This window comes from Rhinolophus ferrumequinum, chromosome 10, assembly GCF_004115265.2.
Source record: "Rhinolophus ferrumequinum isolate MPI-CBG mRhiFer1 chromosome 10, mRhiFer1_v1.p, whole genome shotgun sequence".
Taxonomy (NCBI): domain Eukaryota; kingdom Metazoa; phylum Chordata; class Mammalia; order Chiroptera; family Rhinolophidae; genus Rhinolophus; species Rhinolophus ferrumequinum.
In genome coordinates this window covers 18,158,310-18,178,274 of record NC_046293.1, presented here as the reverse complement: position 1 = coordinate 18,178,274, position 19,965 = coordinate 18,158,310, and the positions used below count along the sequence as shown (strand labels likewise).

At 39.8% G+C, this 19,965-nt stretch overlaps 1 protein-coding gene across 2 annotated transcripts in view; it reads left to right on the top strand.

Moving 5' to 3' along the window:
* ANO4 (anoctamin 4) overlaps window positions 1–19,965 on the top strand; it is a 301,071-nt gene that overhangs the window by 93,334 nt on the left and 187,772 nt on the right. For both annotated transcript variants that reach the window (XM_033116152.1, XM_033116154.1), the window contains exon 2: window positions 6,157–6,336. In XM_033116152.1, the coding sequence (XP_032972043.1) occupies window positions 6,297–6,336 (40 nt within the window). In that variant the 5' untranslated portion in view covers window positions 6,157–6,296. The remainder of the gene's footprint in view (window positions 1–6,156; window positions 6,337–19,965) is intronic.

Below are 19,965 nucleotides of genomic sequence, written 5' to 3'. Positions count from 1 at the left end.
TTTTGCTCCAGATATGAGAGGGTATCAGTATACTTTTGTAAATATTTTGTAAAGTGTTTTTTTGGAGCCAAATAAGAGAGGATATTAGAAAAACTCCAGAAAGGTTGGGAAAAAAAATCCAGACTGAGTAGCTCGGAGAATTTTCACCTCCATTCTCTCAAGTGCTCTGGGAAGAAGTGCTGGATTTGTCTCCACTATGTAGCTCAAGTGGAGAAAAAGAGATAACTAGAAATAAATAGCCCATTCCACAGATGACTTTTTTTCTTAATGAGGAAAAGGCGAGTCTCATTTGTTGCTAATGTTGGTGACATTCAAAACATAGTTTTTCAGTGGTTTGAAAAGTTATTTATCTAGGAATTGACAAGGAGAGCGATGCAACACATAGACGTTGTTGCTGCAAGTTGTAAAACATTGACAGAACTACACATGTTTCTGTGGCAGACAGCTCTGCTGAATCACAGGAATGACATTTAAATGAAAGCAAATCACTTTTGCACAGGCACACATCTTCTGGGTGATGCAGCCAAAACTCGTGCACCTTGGATCTGAGCCAGAGAGAAAGAGGACCGGCGGATTTATTTTACTTTTAAATTAAAGTTTATTGGGGTGACAATTGTTGGTAAAGTTACATAGATTTCAGGTGTACAATTCTATAATACATCATCTATATATGACATTGTGTGTTCACCACCCAGAGTCAGTTCTCTTTCCATCACCATATTTTTGATCCCTTTTACCTTCTTCTACCACCCTCCTCCCCGCTTACCCTCTGGTTACCACTAAACTATTGTCTGTGTTTATGAGTTTTTGTTTCTTCATTTGTTTGTCTTGTTCTTTTGTTGTTTTCAGTTTTATGTACCACGTATTCAGTGGAATCATATGGTTCTCGACTTTTTCTGTCTGATATATTTCACTTAGCATAATAATCTCAAGATCCATTCATGTTGTCTCAAATGGCACTATTTCATCTTATTAAAAAAACACTTATATTTTAGATAGAATTTCTGAGAAATAAAGAACATATATGAGGAGTTTAGAAGAAATCTGAGCTTTGTTTTCTGTTGTCAGAATGTTACACATTTATTGTGTTTCTGTGGACTCACTGAATTTCTCAGGAGAAAACTCAGACCAAGTAGGAAAGGTGGGTTTGCAATTTAGGAGGCAGAGAAAAGCAGGAGTGACTTTGGGAGCTGACCACACAAAGGAGACATGGGGAGATGATGCAGAGAATGGAAAGCCAAAGTCGAAACCTTGGGAAAAGACCTTGCCCACTACAGTAGGCTGACAATGGCTCCCAAATATATGTGCATGTCCTAATAATCCCCAGAACCCATAATGCAACCTTATTTGGAAAGAGTGTGCAGATGGGATTATGTCAAGGATTTTGCGATGAAGAGGTTATCCTGTATGATCGATGTGGCCCCTAAAATGCCATCATAAGTGTCTTTATAAGAGAAGCAGAGGGAGACGTGATACCAACACAGAGGAGGAGATGATATGACTATGGAGAAAGAGATTGGAGTGATGTGGCTACAAAGCAAAGGACACTAAGGAATGCCAGCACCGAAAGAGGCAAGGAACAGATTCCACCCGCAGAGCTTCTGGAAGGAGCACAGCCCCCCTGATACCTTGATTTCAGACTCCTAGCCCCAAAACTGTGAGATAATAAATTTCTGTTGTTTCAGGCCACCAGAGTGTGGTAATTTTTCACAGCAGCCCTAGGAAACAAATACCCCATCACTGGGAACAAGAGAAGCAAAGAGTTTTAAAGCAGATGAGCATAAGTAATGGTGGTAAATGCTATGGCTTAAGAGGTGTGAGAATGAAGAGTGAGGGGAAGTCATTGATATGATAGAAGGTAATGATGACAACCAACTTGTCACCCAAGCAACTGCTGTATTCTAGGCACTGCCGTGAGACCTTTAGAGTATTCATTCATTCTCACAACAACTCTATGAAGTATAAACTGTAAAAGTATAAACTCATTTTACAGGTGAGGCAACTGAGGCACAAAAAGATTAAGTAGCATGCACTAGGTAAAACAGGTAGTAAATGGTATAGCCAAAATTTGAACACAGAAACTCTGACTCCAGCACCCACATTTTAACCACACACCACACTTTGCTCTCATCCCTAAGGATATGTGTTTCTCAAGGTCTGACTTTGGACCTTTTATCAAATAAGAGAGATGACACATTTCCAGAGGAAAAATTACTTTTTAAAGATATTTTGGGGTAAGATGGAGGGGAGATTGGAAAATTTACATCACCTGGACTCCATCTTCTCAGCTCAGTTGGAGAGCTGCCTGCTGAAGCTGAGGGAGGCAGCCACGTCAGGCCTCAAGGAGTCTAGGAAAGATGGCGAAGGTATAACGAAACAGGAAGCACTAAATGCTCGTTGTCATTTTCCTTGGCTGGCTCTTGACTCTGTACCCTGCCTGTGCCCAAGGAGTCTTTGCACCGTGTAGATGCCACGTTCAGGGGCTGAATGGGGGACTGTCATTCCACATCTTTGTACAGAATGTACTTTGTTCAGAGCCCAGGAAGGCATCAGAGAAGGATATGATATGATCCTCCTCCTTGGAGACCCTTGAGCTCGTTGGAGAAGTGGGACATCCATGTGCTGGTAGGTGAATGACAGTACCAGGGCATTGCATGACAAGGGCGAACTGCAGGATAGAGACTGGAGTGTTGGCTGTGAGCCCGAGGCGCTGGAAGGGCCTCAAGGGAGGGTGCCGTTCTTAGTGACTGAGAAGTGTGATAGCTGGTCAGGAACCTGGAGTACAGTTCAGCCTGGATGGAAAAGGTGGGGGGTACTGGAAATGACAGCTCTGGAAGGGTTGGGTCAAAGGACCCATGCTCTATCTTCCAACCTCACCTTGATAGATTATAGACCTTTCCAGCCCTACTTTGTTAAATTATTCAGAACCACTACAGACTTCAATTAGCCTACGTTCTGCTATTTAATTCATTGGGCTACATGGCTTAGTGGAAAAGAGCACGGTTAAGATGCCAGTTCATTAGTTGTTGTGTGACCTTGGACCAGTACCTTCCCCTCTTGAGCCTTTGGGTTCCCATCTGTAAAATGTAATTACCAGTTATCTCTTTTCGGGTGGTGCTGAGGTGTTAATGTGATCCCAATTGATATCTCAACACAGTGCCTGGCATTTAGGAGATAACCAGTGTCCACGTTTTTTTTTTTTCTAAAATAATTAAGAACAAATGATATGATGCAATTTATTGGCTGATAGTTCATTTCTGAAGATATGATTGCTGCGTCTTTTATAAACGTTAACCTTTTCATATATCTGGAGTATATTTTCTGTCTTGTGTACGATTTGTTTATACATCTCTCTCCTCCATGGACTTGGCTGTGGTATGCGGAGAGCTCTGGTGGGCCAGGTCCTTTATCTGTACCTCTGAGAACTCTCAATTCTTGGAGGACCTCGATGGATTTGCTCAGGTATTAGGGGTTCCTCCCAAATTCCCCTGTAATATATTCCTCTCAACCGCCTCATCTATCTTCTGGTAATACTCGTGAATTCTTCTTTATTTTTAACACTTTCCCCATGATCTCCATTATCATATTTTTTAAGACAAGCGATTCAACAATTTCAAGCACCTATGCCATTTATACCCACTGTGTAATTTTTATTCTCATTTCTGTCATTTGGTGCTGCTTTGAGGGGAGTTACATAAGACCCAAAAGTGCCACACTGACTCGCAGTCCTGGTCCCTTCAGCTTAATGGTTCTCTGCGAAAGGGACAGGAAGCAGTGTTTTGGGGAGAGCCATCTATCTCACATTCTCAGACTGAGACTGAGGTTCTGTCTGATGTTGACTTAAAACACCTGTCCCAGCCCTTTCATGTGTCACCCGAAAAGCTGTCTTTTTCTGGAATTTTGATGGTTCCACAGATGTTCACTTTTCACCTCTACGGAACTGTGGAGCACACAGGGGTAGTGGGGAGCACACAGGGGAGGGGTGGAAGAATGCCAGGTTGGTGCTGTGATGCTAGTCCTGCCCATAGACACCAGGAGTCCAGGGCACACACTTTCCCAGGCGCCTGAGCATCCGAGCAGGGCATGCATTGCCAAGGGAAGGCTGCCAGGCTGTCTCCCAACGGGCAACCCAGCATGACAGACCTTCCCCGGGTGAAATTCACAGGACCGAGGCTCAGGCTCATAGTATAATAGACCTAGAAACCACATCAGGGGCAGACTCATAGTAAGCAATTCATGAGAAGGTAGATGTGTGAAACCCGGGACAGCAGCTGATTAGCCCACACTGAACACCCAGGCTGCCAGGCAGACGGGACCACTCCTTCCCTGCACTGGAAGCCAAGTCCTAATTCACAGGCTGTCTGATGAGCGCTGTCAGAGCGAGGGCAGTTAAGTGGATAACGGAGAGTAAAATTGTGTGTTGGGACTATCTGACCGTGCACTTGGAACTCTTGAACTTTGAGGCTGTTGCCTGGATGGTCATTGCCCATGTGTGTCTCCATTTTACTCGTTTTGTTTGTTTGTTTTTATGCTTCCTTGACTGACCAAACCTCACTGTAATTCAAGTTATCCTTTCTTAAAAGTTGTTAGAATTTATAAATTGGTCCAGGTCATATCCTTTCTCCCCCGTTGGAGAAATTTAAGTTAACTCTTTACACTTTTGACATGACCGATGATTGCTGATTTACAGTTTACCTCCGAGTAGGCTTTTTTTTTTTTCCTTCCTCATGGCTGGGTTATTAGTAGACTTCTCACTGTAGCCTTCCGGTATTGGTAATGTGTAAACCAGTCGTAAATACGCAAACCCTGCCAGGCTCAGTTTCCTCATCTGCGTAAGGCACCAGATTAATTAACTAACCACTAAAGTAACTTGTAACTCTAAATTTCTACCTTCACATTTCAAAAGATTTTTCTCTTAATAAAAAATTCTGTGATGACGTTTAGCTTTCCCCATCACATGGCCTGATTCCTGACCGATTCATTTGCCTGGGCTGGTCTGCAGTAAGTAAGGCCAACATTTTTCCTTGGTTTTTTTAAAGAACAGATCTGGAGACAGTCACCCTCGAGTTGGAATTCCAGCTCTGTCCTCACAGTGCTTCTTTGGACAAATCACATCATTTTTCATATATTTTACTGAGGCTTCTAAAATGATATTCTAATTCTCTTTTCCATCAGTAATTTCTTAGCTGGAATTCTTCTGTAGTGAAAAACTTTCTCTTATCAGCTATTTGATTAGCTTGAAATATGGTGAATAAAGGAAAGGCAGGACAAATGCTTGATTTTTTCCCTGTTATTTATCAATTTTCTGAGCAATGAATTGATATGTTAGCAATTTCCAATGTTGATCAGTGTTTTTGTAAAAAAAAAAGTCTTTTGAACTTAGAATGTAATGTATTTCATATGTATCAATAGATGTGACCCACATTGATTTAATCGATGAAATTGATACAGTCAGTATGGTTTTTGATGAGATTGCCATGATATCTGGGGTTTGCTTTAAACTACGCTAGCACCTGAAAAACAAACCAATAACAAAGGGATAGATAAAACAAGATTGGAAAAATCTTTTTTTTTTCAGCTTTATGGAAAAATCTTGATATTTATTGAAGCTGGGTGGTGGGTACATAGGGTTCAGTAGTATTCTTTTTGCTTTTGACATGTTTTAAATTTTCCCGGAAAATAGCTCTTAAAAGGTACGTAATTCTAAGGTTATCAGATGTGTAAATCCGCGTTCAGTCTCAACTCTGGCCTCTACATGAATCCCGTGGAGAAAGTTCCTTGATTTTTATTGAAATTCTACATACCCCAGCAACCCTTCCTAACCCTCATTGCTTGTGACAATAGCATGCCAGATATGTACGTATTTTTCCAAGATTTGGGAAAGAATTTTAATAATTGATTTTATTGGATCCTTGTTCATAAAGCTCATTTCATGATAACCGAGGATATCGACTTTTGAATAAAACAATGTTCAAGAAAATAATGTGATGTGCAAATCAGTTGGTATCACAATTCAGTTGGTATCATCACTAGCATACCTTAAGAATTTGAAATATATTTGCTTGTACTTTGTGGAATTCATGCCAGAAAGTAATCTGACATTTTAGCCTTTCTGAACTGATTTTTCCAATATAATGATGCTCTTTCTCATTCCAGGTTTAAGTTTATCTATTCATGGGGCTGAAAAGCGTTTGCAAATCCATCAACGGCGAAGTGTGGCAAGCCGCCCAGGGTCACGTCGTCGCCTGCCTGTGGTCAGGCATTCCTCACTCCCACCAGGTAGAAGGCCAATAAAGATGGAGGCAAGCTCTTTTGGAACCAAAGCCTTCCATCCAGGTAATGCATTGGGGCAAGTTCAACACTAACACAGCCTGCATTAGTTATATTTTTATTATCTCATTATACCATTCTCCCAGTTATGCTTACTTTGTAAGAGTCTTGTTGGGTTTTTTCCCCCCTCTTCACTTCAATCAGTGGAAAATGTACCCGAGACCAATAAGAGAAGAGCGAGCTTGAAGTAACGGAAAAGTTTCAGGCTGCATTGTACCTACAATGGTAGAATCTAAATAAATAAAAATCTGAGTAAATAAACTTGCTCAATTCAAAAAAGCTTATTGTATAATAAAACCAAAGAGAGATTTGGCTATTTTCTTGATAATTTATTCTAGGGTAGCCCGGGGAAAAAGTGAAGCCAGAAATGCCCACTTTGAAGCCTAAGATACCTGATTTTACTTGTCTGCATCCACCTAAGATTAGGGGAGAAGACTGAAGTTATATTGAGTTTCAAGGCTCTGGGAAGCATTTTAACATATGAAACATGTTAAAATGCATCTATATCAAAGCAGATAATTCCAACTAAAAGGTTCTATTTGTTGGTTTGGATGAGAAATTCATTTAGGCATTCATTCATTTATTCAACACATTTATTGAGTGCCTGCTACATCCCAGGCATTATTTTGGGTGCCGAGGAGACATCAGTGAACAAGACAACTTTTCTGTCCATCGGAATCACAGAAACATTGAACTTTGAGGGAATTCAGAAGTCATTTAGTAATGACTGGTTCCTCTGTGTAATGTCCTGGCAGGTGGCCACCCAGCTCTAACTAAAGCCAAGCCTCTGTCTCCAACCTTGTCACACCATCCTCTTTCTCAGTTGATAACCTTATTTCCTAACCTCCCTGAGAAAGCCTGGGGCCATGGGACATACATTACTGCAGATCCCTTATACTCCATCTCTAAATGTGTCTCTGTTTGCGCCCATCCTTCCCTTCAGTGTTTAGAAGATGATAGTCTTTCTCGTGTCCCTGAACAAGGCTTCGGCTTTGGCCTTGGCCAGCCTCCCCTCTCGAGCCTTGCTCAGGAGAATGCGTCCCCTCATTCTCATCTGTTCCCCATCCCTTACTATGAAAAAGGCTTGAGCTTCTCCCGTTCTCATCATCTTCGTTTTACACCCTATCCTTTGCTCTTCTCTGCCACCACCCAACCCCCGCCCAAGTCAAACATCTCAAAGAATTACCTCCTCTTGTTTCCTCTTCTCTCTCCCTTTCCAGCCACTTTTCAACCTCACAGATCCTGGTTTCTAGCTCCTCCACTCCATCACAGCTATTTCTGAGGACCTTAGTGACCTCCTTGTGTCACAATGTGGTGAGTGGCAGACGTTTCTGATGCACCAGACCAGGGTGGACCACCATTTCTTCCCAAAACAATGTTCCCTGGCTTCTGTGACAGTCTTCATTCTTGGTTCTACTCTTACTTCTTTCACATGTAACTTGCCTGGTTTCCCATCTCTAGCATCTCTCTCTTCTTCTTCCTCCCAGCATGTTCCTCCTGTCCGACTGTTTCCTTTACACTAAATCCAGAAGCATTCATCTTCACCCTGATCATGTCATTCACCTTGCTTGTCCGGCTGGTTATAGGGTCAAGTTCAAACCTCTTAGCAGAAGAAATGTCCTTCAAGATTTACCCGTACTCGTCCTTAACCTTCGTTATTTGCTGTCTTCTGCCTTAAACTTTATACTCTAGTGTACCCAGTCAGGGTACAACCAGGAAAGCAGAACCAGTAGAAGATATATGTTAGAGCTTTGTTCCAAGGACTTGGCTTCCATGATTGAGGCCTGTCCAGGCACGTCTGAGATCCATAGAGTAGGCCATCAGGATGGGCAGTCTGGAACTCTTGGACACAGCTGAGGCTGCTCTCTGAAGGTGGAAATTCTTCTTCTTCAGGGAGGCCACTGCTTTGCTTGTAAGGCCTTTTAACTGATTGACTCAGTCCTGCCCAGATGATCAGGGATAATCTTCCTTGATTTTGACTGATTATGGACTTGAATCACATCCACAAGACCCTTTCATAGCAATTCCTAGATTAGTGTTCATTGAGTAACTGGAGACTGCACTCTAGCACATCAACTAGACCGTTAATTGGACTAATCAGATGGTTAATCAGATTGACTTGCTTTCAGCTGTCTATACACATGGTGCTGTTTCGTGTCTCCCAATCTTTGCTCATGTTGCTGTTTCTAGGATGCACTTGTTTTACTCTATTAATCTTTCTATAGTTTAAAATTATCTGTCCATCTCGCCACCATAAGGTTATCAAGGACAGGAATTCTAGATCATTCATATTTGTATCTCCAGTAAATATTTGTAGGGTGGGACTAAACTGAACTTTCATTAGCAGTTTTTCAGACTACTACAATAACTTTCTTTAAAAAAATTCTTTCCAGTTTTATTGGGGTTTCACTGACATATTCAAATAGTTTTCTAATAGTTTTCTTTCGTATACAGAGGGTGCCAAAAAAATGTATACACATTTTAAGAAAAGAAAAACTATTAAAATTGTAGTATTCAATATATACCGATAAAAAGAGATGACTACAAGTCATGTTTGATTTCTGCAATTAGAAGAGTTGCTCAAAGTGGTTACCATCAGTGTCCAGACACTTCTGATTATGACGAACTCCTGCTTGAGCAATGTTGACCAAAGTGTCCACTTGTACACATTTTTTGGCTCCCCCGATATTTATTGAGTGTGTATTAGGTTGCCAGGCATTCTTCAAATACTTGGATACATCTATGAAGGAAACAGACAAAGGTCCCTGCCCTCAGAGAGTTCACATACTAGCTGGGGGAGAAGACAAACACATAAACATAATGAGCCGATGGGTTATATAGTGTTTAAGAAGAGGTAAGTATTATGGGTAAAAGAAAAAGTAGGGAATCTGGTGGTTGGATTGTCTGTTGCAATTTTAAATGAGATGGTCAGGATAGGCCACACTGTGGAGGAGATGTGTGTTCAAAGGCTAGAAGGAGCCGAGAATGCCATGTAGATAGGCAAGTTCATTCCAGCAGAGGGATGGCCAGAAGACAGGCCCTAGGATAGGGATGAGTCTGGAAGTTTGAGGAACAACACAGAGGCCTGAGCCTGGAATGAGGGGAATATCAGCGGGATCAGATGGGGCAGGGCCTTATGGGCCGTTGTAAGGACTTTGAATCCCGTGTGAACTGGGAGCACTTACAGGGTTTTGAGCAGAACAGTTCCATGATCTGACTTATATTTTAACAGTTACTTTGGCTATTGTTTGAGAATAGACTACAGATAGAGATGGTGAAAGGAGAAAGGTCAAATAGGAGGCCACCATAACAATCCAGTTGAGAGGTGATAGTGACTCTGACTAGGGGATGAGGACGTGTGCAGAGTGGTGGTGACAGTTTGGATTCTGGAAGTATTTTAAAGCTAGACCAACAGGTTTTCTCAAAGGGTTGGGTGTGGTGTAAGTGAGAAAGGAGAGATAAGGATGACTCTAGGTTTTCGGTTTGAGTAAATTGGACTGATATTAACTGACATGGAGAAGGCTGCAGGGGAACCAGATTTGGTGGGTTTTAAGGCATACGTGGGGCCAAGATCAGAAGTCTGACTGTGAACATGATAATATTGAGAACTGGCAAGATCATATGGATGGTGGGATAAACATGTCTGGAGTTTAAGAGACTGGTCTCGGGAGGAGATACACAATTAATTGTTGTTGACATATAAATGGTGTTTAAAGCAGTGAGGTGAAAAGAGATGACAAAAAGAAGAAGTAAAGATAGAGAAGGGGAGAGGATTAAGAGCTGAAATCTGGGACACTCCGATAGTAAAGGTAAAAGAGAACATGAACCAGCAGCAAAGAAGACCAAGAAAGAATGCCGAAGGTTGGAAAGAAGCCAGAAATTACGTGTCTTGAAAGTTAGGTAAAGAAAGTTTATCAAGAAGAGAGGAGTGGTTATCTAGCTTAAATGTCGCTGAAAATCAAGTCAGTCAAGGTCTAAGAATTGGCCACTGATTTTAGTAAAGTGAAGATCAATGATGATTTTGATAAGAACAGTTTTGGTGAAGTGGTAGGGATGACACCCTGACTGAAGCAGATCTGAGAATGGAAAGATATGAATTGGATACTGTGAATACAGATGACTTTTTTTGAGCAGTGTTGCCTCAAAGGATAGTGAAATAGGGGAGCCGCTGGAGGAGAAGTAAGGTCAAGAAAGAGTTTCTTTTCAAAATAGCAAATCTCCAGCAGATAATTCATGATGTTCGAGAGAGGGGAGAATTCATGATGTGGCTGTCAGTGAGAGAGCTGAGAACTGGGCACAATGGAATCATGAATACTTCATCCGTGATAACAGGTGGAATGAGAGAATATGTGGATGGTGGCTGTGTGATGAGGATCTATGAATTTCTTTTCCCGTTGTTTCAGTTTTATCTGTAATGTGGGAAGGAAGGACATCGCTGAGAATGAGAATAGAGCCAGAGAAGGGTAGAGAAAGTGGGAGAGAGAGAAAGAGCTATGGTATGATAATTTGCTGGATAGGGGAATGGGATTGCCAGCCATGTTAAAAGGCCACGGAGATGTATGGTCTTGAAATTAAAGTAGGACTAATCACCATGGTTATGTGTTTTTCTTTAAGCATGTTTAACCACGTGAGTGAAGACATAGAATAGATGGGGAGTTAGATTTACTCAGGGTTGCGCATTTGCCAAAGAATTAGGAAAAGAGAGAGGGTGTCAAAGATGCATGGGAAAGAATGATTAGAACAATTGATGATGTGATCTAAGCTTGCTGAAAAGGGAGTGAAACCATTAAGGGGTGAGGAAGAGTGGAAAGTTGATCAGTTGGTTGGCGGTCCCAGATGGGTTGAAAGGGTGTGGAGGTGGGGTAATGGGAGGAAGAAATGGAAAGATCAAAGGTTGTTCTGAGAGAATGGAATTCATGGCACTGCTACTATGGAGGGAGGAGGTGCTGTTATTAGTAATAAACCAGTCTACCGTAGGGTGTAAAATGAGCGACTCTGACAGGCTGAAGGGCAGGATCATTGGAGGAAAGAATTCTGAGGGACTGAGAAGCCAGGGTTTGGGAAGGGTCATCCACATAGAGGATGTAGTTGTCAAGAATTGAATAGTGTTTGGATGAGTGATAATAGCCAGCAGTTAACCTCATCAAGAAATGAGGGAGCATGACCTGGGGCAGCAGGAGAACTCACTGGTAAAGGATAGAAGGTGATATAGTATAACAAGATGAGCTGTAAGGCTGGGTGTGTTTAGGGAAAAGGGAATAACAATTAAGACTCAAGGAAGTCTTATACGGTCTCATCACGAGAACAAAAATTGTAACTATGTGTGGTGACAGATGCTAACTAGGTTTATTGTGGTGATCATTTTTTAACATGTACGAATGTCAAATCATGATGTTGTATACCTGAACCTAATATACTGCTATATATCAGTTATTCCTCAATAATGAAAAAAACAACTCAAGGTCTGGTCTTCTCCAGATCTGTTGGTGTCAGGGCTGTAGGAGAAAAACTGTCGCATATGAAAGAGCCACAGGGAAATAGTGACCTCTGGGAAGAACCAGGCTTTTATTAGAGCAAGAAGAAGAAGGGAGCAATGAGAAAAGACTAATGATGGCAAGACAGTTCTGGAGGGTTCAGTGGAAGGGTTTTGTATGTTGGGGAATTGCCTTCAGTGATTATTTTTACAGACCACGCCAAAGTTCTCCAAAGAAGATGATTCATATTACTCCTTTTCTGCTTAAAAATCTCATGATTAACCAAAAGAAAGTGCAGCCTTGTGAGCCCTGTACAATTTACCTCTCCCTTTTTGTCCTGGCTTATCTCCTTTTATACTCCATAACCTGCCTATTCTACTAGAACCATCCATAGCTCTTCACTATTTCTCAAGTTGGCTTTTGCTCTTCCATTTTTCTGTCATTGCTCAAGCTCCTCCCTCTTTTTGGAATGCCCTCCCCCATAAATCTCTAGCTTATCTCATTCCTCAAAATTTACCCCAAATTCCACTTTTTCCCCAAAGCCTTTCTAGATCCCACTGGTCAGAATTGATCTTCCACTTTGTAGTACTTCCACAGAACTTGGAAGACTTATTAAAGTTCACCTCTTTTTAGAATTTATAATTCTCCTGGAAGGCAGCAACGGTATTTAGTCTATCTTTGTATCCTTCATCTCCCCTGACCCCATGCATTATTTAGAGTAAATTCTTACTAAATGATTATTTGTTGTTTGTCGACTCTATTCCATCCATTGGATATAGGTTTACCTTCTGAAGTTACACAGAGTAAATCGAATCCTTTCAAATGATGATCTTTTAGTTGTTCAAAAACTCATCTTGAGCTATTTGTCAACTGAAGCACTTCCTAGTCTCTTTAGTGCTTCCTTCAGTGACATGGTTTTCAGATTCTTTACTATCTTACCCACTCTGCTCTTACAAAGAGTCTTATTGTGTGATGGCTTCTTTGAAAATACAGTGCACAGAATTGCGTATCACCCAGGGTTACATATGACCCAGGCAGAGCTGAGTCAGCCTTTAATGGACATCTTATACTGATGTTAATATAATACAATTTAAAGAAATGTTACTGAAGTATTTCCCAATAGTGTAACATCAGCGTGGGAAAATTTAGTCACTGCTCTTATCTTAAAAGCACATTGCTGCACTTATCTATCCATAATTTTATCATAGATTCTTGAACCCCATTTACATTGGCTTTCGGGTGAACATATAAAGCCAGTTATTTAGCACAGAATTATAATTAAGTAAAATTATGTTAAACAGATTATGACTAGAAAGCTTTGTTTAAAAAAAATACGTATTTAAAACTCATTCTGCAAGATACATGTGACTTCAACTTCCTCCTTTTATTTTTAGTGTACTTATACTAATGCATCATAGCTCTATTGAGAGATTATAGAAGAGCTCTCAAAGTGAGTTCCTCATTTGTAGTGAGTCATAGACCTTAGAAGCAGCGTGGACATTTTAGTCATATTGAGGCCTATTAAGTCATCCATCTACTTTTTACAGAGTTAATAACCCCAATTCCCAAAGCGCTTTCTAAAAGCCCACTCACTGGTTGTTAAGTATGAAAAGAAAGAGCAAGAGAGTCGTGTAGGTCTTCTGTGCCATCAGCCTTGAAGAATTTGGGTTCATGTATTTCTCTTTGAGTTTACAATCATTTCTGAGTGTCTACTATGTGCTAACAGTTATTTATTTGAAAGATTCCTCCTCGGGGCTGGAATGGTGTAGAACTGTGTTACACACAAACCTCAGGGAGCTCACAGTCATGTCCAAAGAGGTGATCAGTCGATGTTCTTTGGTTGTAAATAAATGACACCAATCATTTAATCCAAACAAAGAAGGAAGTTAAATTGGAACGATATAGTAGGAAAGCCTGGAGAATCAGCCTTGGAAAAAAATGTTTCACTATCCTGAATAAATGAATTTTTACCTTTTTTGGGGGGGGGATAGGGGTTGCGTTATTTGGCTCAAGTTTTGAAGACCTGGGAGAGAAGTCCTACTGGCCATGCACCTTTCTATTGATTGGGTAGAGGGTGATGAGAGAGGATGGGGCAGAAAGAGATCCCTCCTTTAGCTTTTATAATAGGAGGGTAGTACCCCTTGATTTCTCCTTCCAGCCAGGTTGCACACAGTAAGGGAAAGATACTTCCCCAAAAGGAAATAGAGGTGATAATAGGGAAATAAATACGCATGGAAGAATGCCCACTGCAGGAATCTGTACTTAACCTGCTATAATGACAGTCAAACTGTATTAAGGGCTGGAAAGGTTGGTACAAAAGTAATTGTGGTTTAAAAGATTACAAACAATTGCAAAAACCGCAATTACTTTTGCACCAACCTAAATACAGATAAATTTATGGGAACATTCTTACTGGGGAAAATTTAAGACCGACTCAAGAAGCATATGGTTTACAAATCGGACTTTGAAGGTCATCCAGTCGGTCAGCAGGAGGATGGGAGGGCTGGCCATCCAGGTATAGGAAAGAGCTTAATAATAGAGACAGTGCATTTGCTGGTTAGGAATGCAAGCTTTGTTGTTAGGTATTTTAAACCCAGATACGAGTATGTTACCTGACACCTGTATAGAATTGACCAAATGACTTAATTTCTCTGCATCTCAGTTTCCTCATCAGCTAAAGGAGGGTGTTAACACCTGTCTCATGGTGTTGGAGTTGCCAGATGAAATACAGAACTCACAGTTACATTTCAGAATGAGTACTTTTTGCTAGAAGTATGTACCCAATATTGCATGGATCACACTTAGAACAAAAAATTACTAGTTATTTACTTGACATTCAAATTTGACTGGGCACTCTGTATTTTTATGTGTTATATCTGGCAACCCTATGCAAGCATTGTTATGACAATTAAATAAATTCATTCATGTAAAATGCTCAATATGATTTTTTGGCACATAGTAGGTGCTCAGTAATAAGTAGTGATCATTTTTGTTGTCACCATCATCACAGACAAAATTCAGAAGAGTACAAAAGCCTGAAAATACATATCTTCTGAATAATTTCTTGCTGTCACTGTCACCATTAGACAGTTTCCCAGTTAACTGGTGCCGGATACCGGTAAGACGGCGTTTCATGATGCTGGACTGACATAGGAGCTGCTCACCTACACCTTGTATGTGCATGGTTTCTCTTTCCTTCTGATTGTTTTCGATGTTTCTCTTGTAGATCAATTTCATTTTGACCTTATCTTTTATCCACTCATAATTAATGAATATTATTTTCCATTCCCTTTTAGAGGCCAATAATAAAAGTATTAAGTGGCACCAGGCTTAAGACGATAATTTAAGGGTCAAGATCACAGTAAACTGAAACTGAAGCATTGATGGTAATTTTTTGAATTTGAAACTGTAAAGCTTAGAGGGTATAAATCAAGTCATCCCACTTTAATTGACTGTGCCATATAAAATAGAATTAGAAGCCTTCTGAAATCTAAACTATTTCTTCTCTTGTTCTTCCTTTATCTGTTAGGCCCATCGTATAGTGCTAGAGAAATGTCATTAGTCACAGAATATGTCCTTTATTCTCTTTTAGAATTTGCAAAGTGATGATTTGCTGATGTGTTTGATTATTTTCCCAAGTAATTTTAACCTTCTTTTATCTCCCTTTTAAAACCTAAGCAGCTCTTTCCCCCTTTATGCATGATTATGTTTCACTTATATAGATGTGGTATTTAAATGCTGGGACACATTGGTATGGTGGGGAGATGGACAGGTAATTTTAAAATATTAAAAGGTAATGGAGCAAAATCAGTGACCTGGAATAACTGTAGTGCTGTCTGTATACAGAGGAATTAAATATGTGACAATAATAAAATTATAGCTACAATTATTAAGCACTCGACCATATTTCCAACCTCAAGCACCATTAAGCTATTTGCATTCGTTATCTTATTTAATTCCCATAATATCCCCATGCTGTTACCCTTATTTTATGTTGGGGAAACTAAGGCACAGAAAAGGTTAGGTAACTTGTCCAGGGACATGGCAGTCAGTAAGTGGCGGAGGCAAAATTCCAACTTGGGTGGTTTGATTCTCTCATTCATTGTGCTAAGTTACCGTCTTTAAACAACTTGATAGCACTATTTCTAGCAAGTTAGTAAACAAAGCTTTGGAAAATTTAAATTAAAAGCTCTGTAATAGTTCAAGCCTTAGCATAAGAAGACCATACTGAAGAAGGGGCCATTAGGCTTCCATTGACAACATACAAAGTCACCTTAATGTGTTATTATTTCTTTCTATGTAAAGGATGCTCCACTTCATGGCACCTTCTTTTATTCTACTTTGCATTAGACCTTTGTTTTTTCATCCTCTCTTTATCTAGCTCCAACATTATAAACCTCGTTTCTGTTTCCATGAGTTTCAAAGATTGCTTTCTAGCCCTCCTGTTAAGGTCTGGTCTCAAATTAGGGAACAGACTGAACTCAGCAAGTGCCTTTCGTGTTCTGTTTCAGCCCTGAAACAGCAGTACCAGAGGCTGTAGGGAGAGTGAGAGAGATTTACAAATGAAAGGTAGTCAAGGAAGACTTACCTCTTAGCTGACTTGTCTCTAGTTCTGCCAAGGTGAGAATCAAGATTCGACTCATTCTTTAGGGGAAAAAAAAAAGGAGAAAGTAAATGTGGGACTAATCTTTACAACAGTAAGAATCACGGTACCACCCCCTTATGTTGGATGATCCTCCATTATTTCCAAAGGGCTTTCCCAAATATTTCTTCTACATCACATTTAGTTCTCACAGAAGTCTGTGAGATGGAATTACCTGTATTTTGCTGTGACTCAGGAAATAAAATTCCTTGCCCCAAAGTAAACAATCAGTGATTGATAGACCCTAACTAAAACCTATGTCTTTAATTTCTTATGGTGTTTTTTATTTTTTTCCACTGTGTCAATTTTATTTTTCTTGAAGGTAAGAATTAGTCGAGTGTGAAATTTTGGTGTTTTCTCATCACTTTATCTGGAAACAGACATTTCGTTTTTGAGAATTGTGGCTGAATGTTCTTGACTGAGCCTAAGCAAGCTCGCTGCTCTTCTTGAGGAGATCTGAAGCATAGATGAAATGACGTATTTGTTTTCCTATTTGTGGAATGGATTTTTGGTATGGCTGGAAGATAAGATCTTCCACATGGCTTTGAAATTATATGGAAGAAAACGATAAGAGCTCCTAGGACTTCTGTTTTATTTCTCATTGCGTTGAAGGTCATTGTGATGTCTTTCAGAATAGTTAGTACTGGGCTTTAGAAATAACACTAATAATCCTTCATTTGAATCACTTCCTCTTAAGTGGTTTTTTTTTTTGGAAGTGTGATGTGAGTTTAGTAACTCACATCACATCACATCGGGGGTGCTTAGGAAAACAAGCTATTTTGAGCCTTGGCAAATGTGGGCCTTGGTATCAGTGCCCCATGCTATCATTTACTAAGTAACAAAATTGTGTTGTCTAAAAATACATACAGATTCTTCCCTTTGATATTTGCATTTTCTTTTCCCTTTGCTGAGGGACATATGCATATACAGAGGAGGCAGAGGGTGCCAAAAAAATGTATACACATTTTAAGAAAGGAAAAAACTGTATTAAAGTTGTAATACTCACTATATATCGATACTACCAGTCAGGTGTATACATTCTTTTGGCACCCCCGGTATTTTGACCTATATGATGCATTTAGAGACACTTTTCTGAAGAATGTTTTCACAACCATTCAAACATACAAAGTGTGAAGGAAAGCCATACGAAAGGCAGCCCCAAAGAAAACCAAATGATTCATTTCTGGGAAGTGTTTTGTGGAATTTAAAACTGCATCTCCTGCCTGAGGCTATTTGAAATGATTTTATATTTAAGGAGCTTGGAGAGATTTATGTAACTATTTCACTTAAGATCATACAACTATATACAAAATAGTAATGGGGATGTAAAGTACAGTATGGGGAATATAGCCAATAATATTGTAAAAACTATATGTAGTGTCAGATAGGTACTAGACTTATCAGGGAGAACACTTCATAAATTATATAAATGTCCAACCAATATACTGTATACCTGAAACTAATATAAAATAATACTGAATATCAACTATAACAAAAAAATGCTCACGAGGATACAAAGTACAGCATAGGGAATATAGTCAATAATATGATAACTGTGTACAGTGTCAGATGGGTAATAATAGACTTATTGGGGTTATAACTTTGTGAAGTGTATAAATGTCTAATCACTGTGTTGTTTTGTACACCTGAAACTACTACTACTACTGCTAATAGTAATAAAAGATCATGCAACGGTAACTAGTGGCCTAAGACCTAAGCGTAACCTAAGCCCTTAACAATGGTAGTCAGGTAATGGTAACTTCTGTTATGCTTAATTCCCTGAGTGAGGTTAGAGGCTGACATACAAGCTCTCATGAGGCTTGTTGTCTTCTAAGCACACCCCTTCCTCCAGCCCACGCCCTCTGTACACCCAGATTTATCATGCAAGTTAAGAGCGTAAACGTTTTAGTGTTGCTGAAAGTCTGTCTCAGAGTTTCTATTCTGTAACCCCTCCTGAGTTTCTCTCGTCCTTTCCCTGCAAGAGTCCCTGTCATCATAGCCACAGAGCTCAGTGTGGTGGGGAGATTGGAAGACCCCCACAGAGCCCTGTTTAGATAACATACAAATACTTCCTGCCATTTGTTGCTTTGCAGCTCAGACCGCCAGGCTCTCCTTGGAACTCTAAGTGCAGGGAGGCAGTATCATTCAGGAGCTGACTGTCTGGCCAATCCTGGGAAACATGGAAGCAATTTTGTTGAAGGTCAGCCATTACTGCAGGGGGATTACTATTTCCGTTTTAGACCTGAGGAACATCCACCCGCTATTAGCCAAATGTGGTTGTCCAGTCAGGGCCCAGTCCAGAATTGGGTCTTTAGAACTACTCAGTGTTAATTTGGAAGATCTTTAGCTTTTGTAGTGTCTAGTGTGGGTGAACCCATCTGTTTATTCCTACTGTTACAAAGCTGAGCTTTCTTCTATAGAAGAATGATCATGCCATATCACTACATTTATTGTTACACAACGCTAATATAAAAGAGTGTGATTGGCGTGTCTTCTTACAATAGCATTTATGAAGCATCCTCTATTGTGACGTCTTTTTAGCGTATGGAACCCTAAATAGATTTTGGTAACCCCTTTAAATGAGGTAAAGAAAGAGAGATGGAAAGTTTTTCCAGAACTAGGGGAATATCCTACCTATAAATCTAGGGTTTTCAATTTCAGATCCTCCAGAAGAACGGAATATAGTTTCATTTTTCTTAACAGATTTATCCTGGACACTGGCTGATGCGGGGAAAGTCTGTAAAGAAGACAGAATATACCTCCCTCCCTTCTTACTACTGTTTTCCACCTTAACACTGTCATAGAAACACACTAAATTCCATACTGGGAATTGAAAACAAACTTCCAATTTCAAAAATGGTGTCTTTCCAACCCACTAAGTCTAAAAATATTACATGTGAGGATTTATTTTAGATATTTATATTGAGTTTTGAAATATCACTGTTTCCTATTCTGTAAAAAAATGCTGCTTTGGGGGATTGACATTAAATATACCTCTCAGGACAGGAGCTACCGATTTTTATTTGCAGGAGATAAATAGGATATAGACAGAAGCTCAGTTCTAGCATTGTTTATTATGAAGAAATCATGGAAAATACTATTTGTCCCCTTAAGCCTACTTTACAGAGTCCTCCATCTTTTGTGTTTCATGGGGAAGGTAAAATTTGATTTGTCACACTTTCCTTCTATTTAAATATGGACTAACTATTCCAGGTACAAATTACAGGGTGTTTTTTACTGAATTGTTTTGATTTAGTCTAGGCCCTAGACCTGGAATTGGCCCTCATTATGCAGAGAAGGAATATGTCACATAAAATTTTTAGTGGGTCATGATGATCTAACACTGTGAGCCAAGTTATTTACATGTATGTAAATAATTGTCTAATTTTTAATAGAGCCACAAAAATTTTTTTTTTCATTTTATAAATGAGAAAAATGAGGCTTATTTAAAGAATCAGGGTCATATACAAATAGAATTCAAATCCAGGTCAGTGTAGTGTCCAAATCTGCATTTTATAC